The sequence below is a fragment of the Phacochoerus africanus genome, chromosome 13 (assembly GCF_016906955.1).
Source record: "Phacochoerus africanus isolate WHEZ1 chromosome 13, ROS_Pafr_v1, whole genome shotgun sequence".
In the NCBI taxonomy this organism is placed as follows: domain Eukaryota; kingdom Metazoa; phylum Chordata; class Mammalia; order Artiodactyla; family Suidae; genus Phacochoerus; species Phacochoerus africanus.
In genome coordinates this window covers 4,158,248-4,175,305 of record NC_062556.1, presented here as the reverse complement: position 1 = coordinate 4,175,305, position 17,058 = coordinate 4,158,248, and the positions used below count along the sequence as shown (strand labels likewise).

Genomic DNA, 17,058 nt, shown 5'->3' with positions numbered 1-17,058 from the left:
CTTCACAAAAAGAAAACCAACAGGCAAGTGTATGTCCGTGACGGTAAGGGCTGCGCAGGATAACGAGGCAGGGCAAAGGGACGGAGGATGCTGGCCGGTGTGGGAGCAGAGCGCACGGGGAGGGGCTCTCTACCGAGAGGAGAGGTGAGCAGACGGGGAAGGGGCGAGCGAGGAAGCCGAGAAGCTGGCTGGGGGGAGACGGAGGCGAATGGCAAAGACGGCGCACGCGGGGCAGGCCCCAGAGGGGCCCAACAGCACTGCAGCTGGCAGGCTCGGACGCTGGGCACGCAGGGACTCGCTGGGCACGGTGAGGCTCTGGCTTTTACAGAGGGAGGCGAGTGGAGGCGGGCAAGCTGGAGAGCCACGTAAGGAACGGCTGCGAGTGGCAGGGACGGCGCGGGTGTGCAAGACGATGGCGCTGCGGCCCCGAGTGGCCCCGGGCACGGCGTGAGTCTGGATGCATATTCAGTCCAGAGACGCCACGAGTGACGAGCGATGTGCAGAGAAGTCGGGGGACGGGCAGCCTCTCAGCCGCCTGGGGGCGCTCACGAGGTGGGGGCAGCAAAGAGGGGCGGCCGAGGTGGGAGAGGGAGAGACAGAGAATGGGCCGATGTGTGCCAGACGGGCCAGCGGGAACGCCGAGCCAGGCCACAGGCTAGAGAGGGACGGCAGTGGCGTGTGTGTCCCTTGTCACAGATCTGGTTAAATACATGAAGCTCAGGGAGAAACCAGGCTGCACTTGTGACTGTGACTGTGGCCAACGTGGGTGGCTCTGGGAGACGGGCAGGCCGCTCAGAGGATGGGGGATGAAGGAGTCTCCAGCGCCCAGAGCGGACGCGTCCTCACGGGCTCTGCATTTGGAAATTCACGCAGAGGGCAGACACGGCCCAAGCGGCCCTCTCTCCCGGTTGCTCAGCCTTTCCACCGACTTGGGGGGGCAGGTTTCCTCCCCACCTCTGCAGCTGAGCCCACGGAGGGCTGCGTTAAAAATGAAGATGCCGGAGCTCCCGTCCTGGCTCAGCAGTAACAAACCCGACCTGTAGCCACGAGGCCGTGGGTTCGATCCCTGGCCCCACTCGGTGGGTTAAGGATCTGGCGTTGCCGTGGCTGGGGTGCAGGCCGGCAGCTGCAGCTCCGGTTCGACCCCTCACCTGGGAACCTCCATGTGCTGCGGGTGTGGCCCGAATCAACCTCTGGGACTCGGCCCCAAGGAAACAGAAACGTCTGGATGCCGGCCACGCTCGCCAAGCTGGCAGGTGCTGCGCTCAGTCAGGGCGAAAAGCAGGGGACGCGCATGGACGGGAAACAGGGTGCGACTGATGGAGAGTCGCAAACCAACCGGGGAGCGAAGACAACACGGAGGCCCGAGTTCACCCTCAATTGTCCTCACTGCGAGGTCCAGGCCGCTCAGCAACGCAACGCCCTGGTTCTTAAAATAGTTTCGAATGTTTTACACAGATGAGTTGAATTTTTAAGAAAATTATGTTTGCTTTTAAGTGTTCCGCATTGTGTGCCTAAGGAGGGAGGAAAAAATAATTACTTGGAATAAAAGAGCCACCACGAGCTGAGCGTAACGCAGAATTAGGCGTGATTCTAGAAAGAGAGGGCTCCACGCTTTCAACGAGAAAGCCGTCTGCGCCACCTCTCGTGTGACAGAGAGAAGAACCTGTACCGAAATCTACTTCCTCCCGGGGCAGGAGACACAGGTGTCGTCACGGACAACGACTGCGTGTCTACTCAGAGGCCGCTTGTTAAGGCACATTCGAAAATAAAACAAAACACCTTGGTGTGTGTAAAAACACAGTTGACTCCATACTTTGACTTATGAAAAATAAATTTATTACATAACACCTTGTTTTTAACAATGTTCAATTTTTTTTTAAATTCAGAATACTTGTGTCATTCATGTAAAATAGTTTGATACAGTACATTGTATGTTATAGGTTTTTTTTTTTTTTTCCTCAAAAATTCTAAGGCTCTCCTACTCCTTCTCCTTGGCTGAAGTAAGGGCACCCTAAACACCGTGCGAACAAGTTTTAAAAAAGAAAAGGAACTGAACAAAATTTTAGTAGTACTACACCAACCAGCTTTAAAATCAGGACAAAATATCTCAATTGGATGCCGCACCTTTTTAAGGAAGTTATCATTCATGCTTTTGTCTTCTTAAAGCATGCTCACAAATCTGCAACACCAACAGGAAAAATAAAACACTGTCTATGACAATCATCTTAGTTTGTTTGCTGAACCAAACAGGTTTATATCAATGACAACATATTTCATTACTATCAAATAGCAGCTTTAATACCAGTCAAGTCATAGATTGAAAACAAAAACAAACTTAGAAGTTGGAAATTAATCTTTGGGAGTTTTGAAACCTTCTGGAGAAACTATGTGGCTTTTATACTTTCAAAAAATCCAAGCGATGGTCTTGGTCAAAAAACACTGATCAATGTAGAAAATGCATCGGCCCACTGATGAGACGCTGAAACGAGAGCTGTACCGAAATAGTCTCCTTTTGGGTCTTGGTTGTTACTCTGTCGGGTTAACACAGGCTGTCTGTTTCAAGTACCAGTTAAACTTTTGCGTGTGGGGTGTGTGTGTACTGTTGGTCAGATCATGTTGCTACGCTGGAAGAATTCACCACACTCAACGACAAATGCTTGCCCCAGCACACTTCACAGCTTCGACTGCTACAGACTGTCACTGAAAAAATGCATTGGTCAGTGCGAACCACGTCAAGTAAACCAGGGAAGTAGCAAACCCACAACACAAACTGTGCTCGGACTTTCTTCTCGAGTCTAACGCCAAACAGGAACCACCTGGAAGCCACTACCCCAATCTGTGAAAAGCGGCGGGACTTGGCTGCTGGACATCTGACGCCGAGGCTGCACAGTACATTCTCAGGGCCCATCCCGGGCTCCGCGGGGGCGGCGGCAGGCCCGCGGCGGCGCAGCGACAGTGCATGGACAGTGTCCGGCGCAGCTCAGTACCGGTGTGTCTGATGGGAGTACTGGGGAGGCTGCTGGGAGGTAGTTGAGTACCCCATGCTGCTCTGCGGCTGCGATGTGCTTGGTCCGGGGTTGGGGTAGGCAGCATGGGGATTGGAACGCTGCAAAGGAGGCCGAGGGAGAGACGTGACTCGGGTGTTCCCACGCGCCGCAGGCACGCTGAGCCAGCGAGGCGGGCGTGGGCTGGAAAGGCCCTCTACTTTGAGGCAGTTGGGGCTTAGAAAGAGTCCTGTGCGACATATCGGCTTTAGCGCTAAAATGACAACCCCGCCCCCCAAATCTGGGCAGGTGGGAAGTGCTGTTGGTAAAACCACACGAGGCTGCGTCTTCCTGCTGTGCTGCCAGTCCTGTCTCTCCGAGTCCACTAGTTCTGTCTGTCCTTTTCTCACTCCTGCCTCTTTCTCGCACTATTAGTTCCTAAGACAATCACTACAGAAGAGTAACCATAATTTAATACTTTCCTCGTTCAAAGCATAGTTAATAAATCACAGAATCCAAAATTCTGCCAACCCTAGCTCAAGTAACACTTCAGGAAGAGTGGACACAGGAAACTGTAGTCACAAATACTATTTTTCGTTTGTTTTTGTCTTTTGTCTTTTTAGGGCCGCACCTGCGGCATATGGAGGTTCCCAGGCTAGGGGTCGAAGCGGAGCTGCAGCTGCCAGCCTGCACCACAGCCACAGCAACACAGGATCCGAGCCACATCTGCGACCTACACCACAGCTCACAGCAACGCCAAATCCTTAACCCACTGAGAGGCCAGCGATCAAATCCACAACCTCCTGGCTCCTAGTCGGATTCGTTTCTGCTGTGCCACAACGGGAACTCCAGAAATACTATTTTTGAAATCACCCACAAAAACCACCACGACAGTAACATCCACCAGGAACACAGCACCACCTCCCGGCGGGTGGCGGTGGCAGTGGGAACGGTGGGGGCGGGCACTGCCTGCTCAGGAGGCAGCCTCTTCCCCCCGTGCAGACACAGCCATGGGCGTCTGCTCCCAGGCCTGGCGGGGGGGGGGGGGGGCGGCTGGACCTCCCACTGACCAGCCCCCAGACTAGGAGCAGCCTCTGACGGCACATTCAGTTGAAGAGCCTCCTCTGCTCTCTTAGCAGGTAACTAACTGGAAGGGGTCAGGTTGTCAGTATGCCTCCCACGCCGAAGCCCAGGGGCCTGGGAACAGGGGTAGAAGCTTCCACGTTCAACAGGTCTGTGTGCAAAGGAGGCAACAGCGTCACTCGAGAGGAGCCTCGAGCCTCTAGTTGGTCTGGGTCTGTCCTGCATCTCCCCGGCTCACGGGGCGAACCCGGGGGAGGACTTCGGCCTCTGACACCCACCTCGGGCTGCCATCGCGTCGGAAGGAAGCCACGCCTGTGTCACGCTCGGCAGGACAGCGCACACGTGAGGTGCTCTGACCACAGGCACCAGCACCGAAGTGCTGGCCGCGTGCCGTGAGCTTCCGCGATGATGACGATGACGAAAGGGGCTGCGATCATCTAGCAAACGCCTGCCAGGCCGGCTCGCGTCCTCTCCTTTAACCCGACCACAGCCTCACCTGCCACCAACCACATCCTACCAACGAGGGAACCGAGGACCCCCAGCCTCCTACGCAAGGCTGCCCACAAGGCCTAACCGTGTCCCTAACTGCCGTGGTTTCAGGAACGACAGACGGCACTTCCTGGGCACCTCCTGGACGCTGGGCGCTGAGGCCCACCCGCCCCCACGGGGCTTCCTGCGGCTCGTGCTCCGGATGAGACGCCAAAGCCAGGCCCTGTCTAGGACCTGGCCGAGGCCACCGGGTTAACAGGGGCGCCGTTCGGTCCGACCGATCCACGCCTGGCTAAGCCTCATGGACGGAACCGCCTGGCGCTTTTCAGGCCGGCAACCCTCGAGGCCACCGTCTCCCGAGCAGCAGAGGCTGGCGCTGAGCTCCCGACGCCGCGGCCCCGGGCCCCCCCCCCCCACGCAGGGCTGCGGGCGGCCGTACCTGATAGTCTGAGGTCACGATGAGTCCGCCTGAGGTAGTGGTAGGAGGAACAACCCGCACTTTCTTCAGCGGGGGGCCCTGCGTGTGGCTGCTGTCCTGGTTCCCGGGGTGACCAGTCCCGTTAGTGTGGTTATTGCCCTGCTGCTGCTGCTGGTTCTTCTCAATTGGGTGAAACGGAAAGAGAGAGTGCAACTCAGAGGAGAGCAAACGGCGGCCGCAGCCGCACAAGGCAGGCGGCACCACAGCAGAAGAGCACGAAGCCGCCCCGCACCCTGACACTTACTTTGTCTCCTTTGTCCTCGGGCTCTTCCTCCGTTAAAAACTCTCTTTTAGGGTACGGGATCTGACAACCGGCAAAAACGCTGATCACAGGAAAGAGAAGACACAACAACGATTTCCGGCGCGCTGATCAGTGTCTCAAACGCGCCGCCCGAGTGGTTTCGGCTTTCATCCTTCAGACAGACTCCGCCTCCCCGCCGGTGCAACTGCGAGGCAGTGCGTGTCTTCTCCTAACCAGTGACATCTCGGGGGGCTCTGTGCTGAACAAAAGCACCCGGCACCCCCAGTCATCACCCCAAGGGCCTCGGCTCTCCTTTATGTCGGCACTGCTCCTTCAGCACCACAACCAAGGCAGACGTTGCAGCTGGAATGTCATGACTCAACAAAACTGCATTCTACCCTCCAGACTGCATCCAAAATGCACGAAATGGGAGATCCCACCGTGGCTCGGTGGTTAACCAACCCGACTAGGATCCATGAGGACACGGGTTCAATCCCCGGCCTCACTCAGTGGGTTAAGGATCTGGTGTTGCTGTGAGCTGTGGTGTAGGTCGCAGATGTGGCTCGGATCCCATGCTGCTGTGGCTGTGGTGCAGGCTGGCAACTACAGCTCCGATTGGACCCCTAGCCTGGGAACTTCCATATGCTGCAGGTGCGGCCCTAGAAAAGGCAAAAAGACAAAAAAAAAAAAAAGGAACGTATGGGGACCACAAACTTCTTTGGGAATGGGGCTTGCAACTGGAACACAGAACTGAGTGCAAGCAGTGCGCCGGCTCAGAGCCCGAGGGAGTGCCACTGCGTGGGAGCAGCCCGCCCTCGACTACCGCCACCACCGGCCGCGGGCAGCAAGCAGGGCAGCAGCGTCTCTCTGCTGTAAAAGCCTGACGGCTCTCAGTCACCAGCTCGTTTTCTGCTTGTCATAAGGACTTGAGTCCCCGAACAAGAGCAGCAGCAACCTGGAATTGACAGCTGAAAAAAAAGCATGCACCAAGAGCTAGCTCCCTGGTGGCACAGTGGGCTGAGGATGCAGTGCTCGCGCTGCTGTGGCATGGGTTTGATCCTGGGCCCAGGAATTTTCATATGCCACAGAAGTGGCTTTAAAAAAGAAAAAAAAAAAAAGCACGCACCAAAAAATTCTATTGTGCTGGTGAGTTAATAAACTGATCACTTACTCTGATGTAGGAAGTGGGTCTTCTAAGAAATAGGGATCCTGCATAGCCTGTTCTGAGGTAATTCGCTTTATTGGGTCCATGGTAAGCAATTTCTGAAGCTGAAACCATAAATCATAAAAACATCACTGCATTACTTCTCAAAGTTTTACCGTTTGGCACATTTGCGGGAGGTACACGGTTTTTTATCAATAACACCACAGTTCAGAGGGTGTCATTCCCCCCAGTTAAAAACTAAAAACCTCTCAATTTAATGTAGTCATTCACATGAGTCATTTTAATAATCATCAGCTCACCCGGTTCTCCTATAAGAAGTAAGTAAACATACGTCTTCTTACTCTCAACCAAGACCTTTTTCCTACACTATCTGAATTGCCACGTCCAATTTAGAACAGGACCAAAATGCCTGTGTTTTCTACTAAGGAGAAAACATTATACCCCAAAGAATACACTAGCTACATGTGGCTACTTAGAGTTAAAACCAAATTAATTAAAACCAAGTTAAATTTAAAAAGTCAATTTCTCAGAGTTCCCATGTGGCGCAGTGGAAACAAACCCAACTAGTAGCCGTAAGGACACAGGTTCAATCCCTGGCCTTGCTCAGTGGGTGAAGGATCCAGCGTTGCCGTGAGCTGTGGTGTAGGTCGCAGCCCAGCTCGGATCCCGAGATGATGTGGCTGTGGTGGAGGCCGGTGGCTAAAGCTCTTATTCAACCCCTAGCCTGGGAACTTCCATAAGCCACAGGTGTGGCCCTAGAAAAAAATTTTTTTCTTAATTTAAAAAAAAAAAAAAGTCAATTTCTCAGTCACATCAGGTGCATTTCCAGAGCTCAGCGCCTACCCTCCCAACAGCACGGCTCTCAGACAGCGATCTCTGGCGCTGCCGCCCGGGGCTATGTAAACACGGCGCCTGGGGCAGAACCTGTGCAGCAAGGCCGTGTGCAGAGACGCTGCTTGGCCTCAAATCCTGACCTGACATTTATGAGTCGGGTGACTGTGAACAAGTTATTGAAGCCCTCTGTAGCCCCATTTGCCAAACGGAGCTTAGAAACAGTACCTTTTACCATGTTTCTTTTGAGACTGACGAAAAGCAACTACAGTGGCGCCGGGCGTGGGGGACGCGCTCTCTAGGTGCTGGTCACTACTATCACTGTTGTTGTCATGCGACACCGAAGGGCCAAACTAACGTCAAAATGCAGCACTCTTTCCTTGAAATGTGATGGACTGAGGGTTCCAGGAACGAGAGTCTTTAACGTGTGACTTAAGAGGCCCTCTAACAGGAGCGCCCTCAGCCCACCACCTCTGGCCTAACGCGCAGCACTTTCAGACTCGAAGCACATCGGAGGCGTCCCCGGAGCACTTCCTAGCGACTCCGGAGCTGCTGAGCAGCACATCTGGGCAGGAGCCAAGCACCTGCACTTGCAGCGCTGCCCAGGTGACTGCGGTGCTGCTGGGCTAGGACCACGCTATGGAAACCAAGAAACTAGGAGACATGTGAGACCATGAGAGATGACACAATCAGAAAACAGAAGGAGGTGGAATATTTTAAAATGCAGATGAAATGCTGGGATGGTGAGACTTTAATTTAAATGAGCCGATATTTCCGTGGAAGCACAATTTTATTTTGAGATTGAAAGGAAAAACACAGATTTGCTATTTAATGTACTCAAGAGGTTTAAAGCAATTGTATTAGAGCTTTCAGATGGGACCACCCAAGACCTGTCACCCTGGTAAAAACAAGCAAATATGCAATAAAGGAAGCCTCGCTCTAGAATTTCAGTGGTAGCGGTCAAAGTCGCCTCAGACTAAACTGAGCAGCAGTGAACTGGGTGGCGGTGTAAAAAAATTCCCCTAAATTGTGACTTCTGGTCTGCCACTACTACAATATTTTGTTAGAATAAATACGGCCGTAACTTTGAAGGATCTAACTTCTGATTTGGGTACTATGTGAAGTACATTTTAAGAAACCATGATTTAGATAACACATTGCATGGTAATATGAGCGGTTAAGCATTTTTTAATATTGCTGATTAGATATGAAATATATGATACACGACATGATAAAAAATTACTGTAGGAAATGCAGGAGGAGAAGAAAAAGCAGAAGTTGAAGCAGAAACAGAAGATATATTTGCCAAGTGGCCTGGTATTATAATAAAGGAAAGTTTAATCCTTTTAAAGTTAGAAAAAAAATCCTATTTAATGAACTCATTTAAAAATACTGGGAATAAAGGATTAAAGAAACTTAAGCCAAGCAAAATACAACCTGCTTCACCAAATTCCTCCTTTACACTATTTTTTAAAGACCTAAAACTAAAAAGTGTTTTCAATTGTTATGATGTAAAAATGAAAAATTTATTGTAAACAAATTTAAGGTGATAAGTTGAATATAACCTCACCAATTACCTTGATAGCACATGGATTCATTTAGATTCTAGGTCAAATCATTTTTCCATTATAGACTATTTATAAACCGCATTTCTCACACTCTTCCAGGAAAAGTGAGTAATCCATACTGTCCCCGCAAGCCAAGTTTATGAGAGGTACACCTTGGGAGTCAAAATTTTGTAAACCAGGAGTTCTCTTTGTGGCTGGGCGGTTAATGAACCCAACTAGTATCCATGAGGACACAGGTTTGATCCCTAGCCTCGATCAGTGGGTTAAGGATTTGGCATTGCCGTGAGCTGTGGTATAGGCTGCAGATGCGGCTTGGATCCTGTGTTGCTGTGGTGTAGGCCGACAGCTGCAGCTCCAACTTGACCCCTAGCCTGGGAACCTCCATGTGCCACGGGTGCGGCCCTAAAATGCCCCCCCCCAAAATTTTTTTTTGTAAACCATCTTTCAAAGAGTTGAAGTATAAAATAATCTGTAAATGTTATTTCTGAATCGTGGGACTGTTTTCATCTTGCTGCTTCTTTGAAATTTTTAAATAACTGATGAAAACCAATAAATGGAAATTAGAAAATGACTTGACAGGCTTGGTACAATGATGATCTTTAGAAAATCCAATGCAACCAAACATTCTACCTGTCAAACCACGTTATGGGCTTTTTGTGTTTTGCTACTTTTACTAGTATGCACCAGTAAGATCTCCGCATTTGCTATTTAACTGCTCTAAGAGTGGTGAGTAACCATTCACATTTACTCGAAAAAGCCTCCAGTTGGGCATAAGAGAGGGGGAAAATGCATTTGATTAGTACCGTTCCGTAAAGCTTACCAAGTGGAATGCTTTACTATCTGGTTTAACTTTATGTTTTTCCATATACTTGATAAGGCTGCAGTTGGTATACCTGAAAGAGAAACACTATGAACTACCTCTATCAGATTTAACGTTAATGTTACAGCAGCTAAGGTTTTTCCAAACACAATTGTTTTAATCATCACCGAGGCAGTAAACTGAAAATGGTATGAAGCCAATTTTATTCAGTGTTCACCCAGTCACTTTTGAATGGATACCCCTGATTAAATGCAAGATAATCTCATGAATAACAATACTCTGTTTAGCTTGTTCACACGAATGCTACGTCAACGGCCACCTTATAAATAACAGATGGGTCAAGAGTTTAACTCAGCCTTACCAGCAAGTTTAAAAGCATACATTTTTAAACATTTTGCCGTAGGTCTATAAACTACCTCTCCAATCCCCTGATCTTCCACTGAGAATAAATGAAATATTCCTTCTCCTCTATAACAACTTGCTCAAATTTACAACACGACCTAGGCGTGTAGGCAGGTGGCCGTCAGCAAGGTTTGTTTATTTCAGCGTCTAAGTGCTTTAGCTACTTCCCACCCGTGCATGGCTTCCAGAAAGGAAGACATATGGAAAGAAATGAACTGACTTTTTTCCATACCCAATTCAGCTGCTCACACTAGAGAGTTACCTTCTTTATATCACCACTTAAACATTTTCAGAAATGAAGACTCTCATAATGTAAAAGTATTTATCAGAGTAAATAAAATAAACTACTTAATAATTTTATGTGGAGTATTCTATTAGCATTCAATCTTACACCGAGTATTCTAGAAAAGCAAAATTCAACAAAGGGTCTGTTTCTTTCCAACTTACGTATTTCTTCTGAAGTCTTTCATTAATGTTGAATGTTCAGGCATCTTTTTTATATCTTCCCAATCTTTATCTGTGAAATACATTGATAAAATTTTATATTGTCTAGGTTCCTATTCTCAAGCGGTTCAGCCTTCTCATTCCACGTCTTATACATGAAAGCACAGTCCTCAAACGCACAGCAGCCAGAGCAAACATCTTCAAGCTGCAAAGGCAGCTCCCCACGCCCTGCATTCGATGAGATCCCTCTCTTTCGAACTTGTTTTCTTAATGCCTACTTTGTATGTCTTCCTCTAAGGAACCTTCATTTCCGTAACAAGAAGGGAACAAGGTGCAAATAAGTATTTCTATTATTAAATGCTTCTATTTCTATGTGTAAAGTCACTTTTTTTTCACACACACCAAAATTCTTGTTACATCAGCACCCAATCTCTTCAACAATAAACGTGACATCTTCCCCTTGGCGGCTTTAAGCGCACCTCTTTTTCTACGGCCCTCCTTCCTGCCACCTTTTAAATACACCGCTTGGAATGGTATCAACGGAAGCAGTGACAGCTGTCTGCAGTGGAGCCCAGTCGGCTCTAACTGGAACAGTAATAAGTCAGCTGGTGGTGCCTTGGCTGGGTCAACGTTACCATAACCAGACAGTGGATACATCAGGTGGGAAATGTCTCAGTCAGGCTTTGCTGGCGTCAGAGTTACTCCAACACCACCTGCTATTTCAGAAGCTTGTCGTCACCACCAGTGGGTGTCACGGAGAGTCCACAGGTACCCGCACTCTGGCAGGTAGCTTAATTAAGAGCACCTCTGCTTTTCAAGGACCTTCACAGGCTTGCTTTTCTTCCAACCTACTTGTAAAAATATGTGCTACCTAACCTCCACAGACATCACGTATTGTAAACTAAATATATACGCTCAACTCCTAAAAGCAATTTTCTCCTTAACTACTTCCTTGTTGCAATTTCTCTATTTTTGCCAATTTCTCAAGCTAGACATCTTGAGATAATCTTTTAATCTTCCCTCAATCACAAGCTTCCTGTAAAAAAATTACACATGTCTCCTTTCTTCTCCTCCAAATCACTTTTCCACCTGCTACAGATAATCAGCTGGCTCCCTGCCTTCAGTTCTCCCTTCTAAACTGATTTTTACACACCGCTGCCACACTCCCCCTTCTCAAATGTAACAGAACCACGTCACCAGCTCTCAGGAGCTCATCATAGGTCCTCCTTCGTCAGCACCTCAAGTCTAAAGGCTGCCGCCCGTTCTCCGGCTCCCCTTAAGCCGAGCCGCACGCTGGCGACCACCTCAGAACCACCTCTCACAGAGGCTGCCCACCCCAAGCCCCGCTCCGCCCAGGGGCCTCCGGAAGGCTGAGGGCTTGTGGACGTGGGAAGGAAGGCCATTCTTCTCCCTCTGCTCAAGCTACTCCTATTCCTTCAACATCCTACTGGTTTAGAGCAGAACAATGACAACTCCAAGAGGGCGAGAGTCGTGTCTGTGCCCCCGGCCATCTGTTTAACACAGTGCCCGACACACACATGCTTAATGGCCACATGAAGTCCCATCTCCACAGAGCAGTCCTCGCAGAAGCGGGGGCCGGTTTTGGAGAAAGACAGTGACTCGGTATTTACTGATAATGAACCCCTTACAAGGGAGTGTGGAATCACAACTCCCAGATATTTCTGCATTCATTTTGAGTGACTAAGGAAACTTTCTAATAAGAAATAACGTCTCATAAGTACTTGACTATCAAAAACACAGAGGTGTTTTTCAACACATGTTCATTATTCGGGACCTCTGGTGAGTGAGGGTCTGTGGTTCTGCGGGACGAGGGCTGGGACCCGGCTGGAGAGCCGGCGCTGTGGCGAGACCCCGAGGCCGTCCCCGCTGCGGTCAGGTCGGCGCGGCCCGGTCGCCGTGAGACGCTCCTCCCACCTCACTGTGCCGACTTAAGCCACTGTCCTCACTGATGGGGGTTAGAGAGCAACCAGCAGACTGTTCCGCACCCGGATTCTGCACAGCGCGCCTGAGCGTTCAAAACGTGCACGCGCAGACCTAGTAACGGCAGCATCACACGTGCTGCCAGACAAAAACACACACCACTGAATTTCCTTCATAGTTGTCAATGCAGGGAACCAAAGGCACTTGTTAAATACAGAGACTGCAAATACTTTACCGTGTCAAACATTAAACAAAAATACACTCCTTAAATTCAAGAAACCCTTAAATATTTTTATGCTAAGACGTGAACTCTACAAATTTTGCTATTTCTGTGGATCTGTGATTAATGCAAATCATAAAGAATCAAGAAAGAGGAGCTTTTGTTAGCTAGCAATAGACACCTTTCCAACGAAGATATCCAAGTTCAAATAACAGTGACTTAAAAACAAAAACAAAAACATAATGTGTACCTGCAGGAAATCCCATTACATTGAATATTCTGTCCAGCTGGTCATGGTGATAAGGGTTACTAGTTTTGATGTCCTCTTGTCGACAGTGAAATATTGGTTCTGACGTTAGTAGTTCTGCAAATATACACCCTATAGCCCAAATATCTTTAAAACAAAAAGAAAATAAAAAAAAGGAAAAGAAAAGAAAAAAAAAGGAAAGGGGAAAAGAAAAAGGAGGAAAATAAAGTGGTTCTTTCCAAAAGAAAATGCATTTTTATCTTGGCAGGGAGTGTTTTTTCGTTCTTTTTCCCCCCCCAATAAGTCACATTAATTCCTAGGCGATTATAAACATCAAGGAATATTTTTTGTAAATATATATTCCCACCCCGCCCACCCCAGTTTTTCACTCCCTGTTATACCTCCAACCCACCCAGTGGCTTCACTCCCAGTTTAAATCAAAGTTATTACCTAAAATCTTTGCTGAGTTTATGTGCCTCCAACATTACCTTATCTGTAAAATACGTACAAAGCTACACATGGAGCATGGGAACCATAAATAAATAAAACTCAACAAAAAAAAATAAACAAACAGAAAACCCAAAGAGCTTTTGAAATTGGGCATACTTGCCAAAAACAATCACCACCATTGTTTGAGGTAAAAAAATATTTTTTATCTTTATCTAGTTTATGTACTTATTAATTTATAAAGCCTAATAATTATCCTCCCATGTGAGCAGCAGTCAGCAAGGGCTATTCCAACCAGAAAAGGACAAGAAGGCCTGGCCTCAAATATCCTATGAAACAGGGTTTCTGCTGGAACAGCTTTTTGTTCAGTGTTTATGCTTTACGCATCAGACTTTGCATGTTAGGTGTTTAATAAAAGCAAGAAAATATGGGGCACCTTTAAATAAGCCCAGACGCTATAAATTCTTTTTTTCTTTTCTTTTCCTTTTTTTTTTTTTTTTTTTTTTTTGGTCTTTTTATGGCCGTACCTGCAGCACATGGAGGTTGCCAGGCTGGGGGCTGAATCAGAGCTGCAGCTGCCGGCCTACACCACAGCTAACGGCCTCGCTGGATCTTTAACCCACTGAGCCAAGGCCAGGGATCAAACCCGCGTCCTCATGGATACTAGTCGGGTTCATTAGCCACTGAGGCATGATGGGAACTCCCTCTAAATTCATTTCTAATAAACGCCAGGCAAATGGATTCCTTCATAAACAACACATTCTCTTCATTCACTTTAAGTTACTGGCTGACTTTCATTCATACTAAAGTCTTACTCATCAGAACTATTAGTAGACGAAAGACATAGATGCTAATTTAGAAGCGGAAGCGGAAAGTCCTCTGGCTCCACTCTGAAATCCCTCAACGGACAAGGATAACTTTTCCACACCCAGGACAAGGCTGTGCACACAGCGGACGCTCAGTAAGTGGTTCAACTGATCTAAGCAACACCCGTGGGAAAGAGAAGTAACTCCAGAAGGACAAATCAAAATCACTCTTAGTAAAGCCGATTATTCAGGTGTGTCAATAATGGTCACTTACCCAGAGTTTAAAACTGAATTTATTAATAACTGAGAATTCCTAAAACTGGATCTAGGTATTGATTTAATTTAATGTAAAATCATCACATTTCAAAGTAACAAGTTTAACCTCTATTGACTTGAAGGCTACAAGCAAGGGATTTTAGCAAAGACCCCATGCTAGCTCTTCCGTTTTCTCCCCCATCAGAGAACCAAGTCTAGCCAACATCACCCACGTCTCACCAAGAAACAGAGGCCGAGCTATGTTCTCTTCAGCATCCGAGAACAAATGGGGAAACTGATTATTCTGTGATTGTCCTTTTCACACGGGTACTCCATCGAAAGCTGACCGGGATGATCTTAAGCCAAGAGGGACAGGCAGGCTCCGTGGGGGCACAGAACGGGCTGTGGGTCAGTCTGCATCTCTAACGCTCTACTCCCAGCACCCAAGAGGCACTGCAGTGACTCATCCTGGTGGTGAAAAACGCTAACAAAGAAGATGAAACACGCAAAGGAAGATGAGGGGACCAGCGCTTCAGCTGCCCTTAAGCTTCACTGCGGGGGGCGGGGGGGTGGCGGTCAGGAGAGAAGGAAAGACTCCTTCACTGAACCGTGTTTAACCCCACTCTGAACAACCTCTTTCTTCGGCGCTTTTCCATTACCTTTCACCTTTTCTCACCCCACCATCCTTCCCTTCCTCGGACTGCTCCAGACATTAATCATGAGTGTGAGCTGGCTGATCAGACTCGTATTTCAGACAAATGTCTAAACCTCGGTCAACAAGCCTCTCTTCCGACCTTGCCAAGCTTTTCAGATTGCGCTGATTTCATGGAAAGTCCCTTCCTGCTCACCTACCTGTCGACCTCCTTCTAGAAAGACTCGGCAAATAAAAACACATAAATCCCATCTACTTCTCAGAACCAGGGATGCCAGTGTGTAGCAAGTGAGCTCAGCAGGCAAGGTGGACCGTCAGCGGGCGGCCACACAGACCCACACGGGCAAGATGTGCTGATAACGGCCAAGCAGCAAGTGTGCTTCTACCCTAACGACAGAGCCAGTCCTCACCCTCCCCGTTTCATCAACACCTCCCATTTAACCTCATCGGTGGGCAGCCACTCAGGGACAAACACCTGAGCTGAAAAGCCCCACTATGACTCAACCTGTAAGAGTGCCCCAGGGCCTGCCAAGCCTGACACCTCCTTGCAGCCTTCGCTGCAAGGTCAATCCAAGCGCCCCACACTCTGAACTGAATCCCACTGTCCCCGGGGGACACGGCAGACTAACCTATTAGTTTCCCTCCGGGCCTAACGATTCAGCGGGCGGTTCTGAACAAGGGAGCGCGCGCGACCTCAGCGCTGAAACCTGCCTGTGATGAGGGTGGGGGATGCGGGCTGGACGTGGTCCATCTCCCCTCCGCTCTTCCGCTGCCCCTTCAAACCGTCTGTTTGACATGAGCCGCCACCTCCGCTGGCAGATGGGCCCTCTCAAGGACGCCACTGACGTGGACACACGAGCACACTCGGCAACCAGACGCCAACGCAGCCACAGAGGTCCTGCCCTCTGCACCCACTACAGCTATCTGATGGGGCGGTCAGGACGTGGGGACAGGGGCTGCGCCGTGGTGGGGTGCGCGGAGGGTGTGGCAGAGACGGGAACCACGGAAGAAGGTTGATTTTTACTCCTTTATTCTACTTTTTAACACTTCTCTTCAAAATGGTTTATGTATGATTTCTGACTCTCTCGCAAACAAACAAGCAGTTTGTAAGGTACCCATATTATCATTTTTTTGAGCCAGTGGGTTTTTTATTTTTTTGTCTTTTCTAGGGCCGCACCCACAGCATATGGAGGTTCCCAGGCTAGGGGTGGAATCGGAGCTGTAGCCGCGCTGGCCTACGCCCCAGCTCACGGCAATGCCAGATCCTTAATGCACTGAGCAAGGCCAGGGATCCCTCCCACAGCCTCATGGTTCCTAGTCGGATTCGCTAACCCCTGCGCCACGACGGGACCTCCTGAGCCAATGTTTTGAAAGAAAGCATCCTCCAGGGATGCTTTGGGCTGAGCCAGGCACCTGCAGGTGGGGCCTGCGGAGACTCTGGTTCCAGCCGTCTGCCCTCAGGTCCTCCTGCAGCAGCAGTGGTTTCTGTCTAAGGCCACAGAACGTTTCGAGTTGAAGGGGATCTTACAGATGATTCGGGCGAAGCTCGCACCTTCATAAAACCAGGCTTAAAGGACTCAAGGCCTAACCACCACCAGCACCACCCCGGTGGCAGAGCCAAGGCCACATGTCAGCGTGCGCATCTCGGTTATAGTTCCACTGGTCAAAGAAGACAGTGGCACTTTGCGCACATGTTCACACCGGTTTCTCGACTGGACGGAAATCCCTTGAGGGCCAGTGACATAATCTGCATTGACTTTGGCGTCTCTTATGCTTTAAACAATGTATCTAGCAGTTACCCAACACATTTTAATGTTGATGAAAAGCAGAAAGAGGGGGAAAATACGAAGGCCTTCTCTTTCCCAAATTAGAACGCCATGTGAACAAGGGATCTACCCAACAGCTGGGAGTCCAGCTTTGTGACAAACAGCCCTGACCTACAACTGCTGGACTGCAGAACAACAGGTGGTACGAATCTTGAT

At 49.1% G+C, this 17,058-nt stretch overlaps 1 protein-coding gene across 7 annotated transcripts in view; it reads right to left on the bottom strand.

Annotated features, from left to right (window-relative positions):
- Window positions 1–1,816: 1,816 nt before the first annotated feature.
- CDK8 (cyclin dependent kinase 8) overlaps window positions 1,817–17,058 on the bottom strand; it is a 106,754-nt gene continuing 91,512 nt past the window's right edge. For 5 of the 7 annotated variants that reach the window (XM_047755628.1, XM_047755634.1, XM_047755632.1 and 2 more), the window contains 7 exons: window positions 12,920–13,063; window positions 10,512–10,581; window positions 9,663–9,735; window positions 6,450–6,547; window positions 5,282–5,360; window positions 4,999–5,157; window positions 1,817–3,109 (listed from right to left, as the gene is read on the bottom strand). In XM_047755628.1, the coding sequence (XP_047611584.1) occupies window positions 2,984–3,109; window positions 4,999–5,157; window positions 5,282–5,360; window positions 6,450–6,547; window positions 9,663–9,735; window positions 10,512–10,581; window positions 12,920–13,063 (749 nt within the window). In that variant the 3' untranslated portion in view covers window positions 1,817–2,983. The remainder of the gene's footprint in view (window positions 3,110–4,998; window positions 5,158–5,281; window positions 5,361–6,449; window positions 6,548–9,662; window positions 9,736–10,511; window positions 10,582–12,919; window positions 13,064–17,058) is intronic. The other 2 variants (XM_047755629.1, XM_047755631.1) reach the window with 2 other exon arrangements.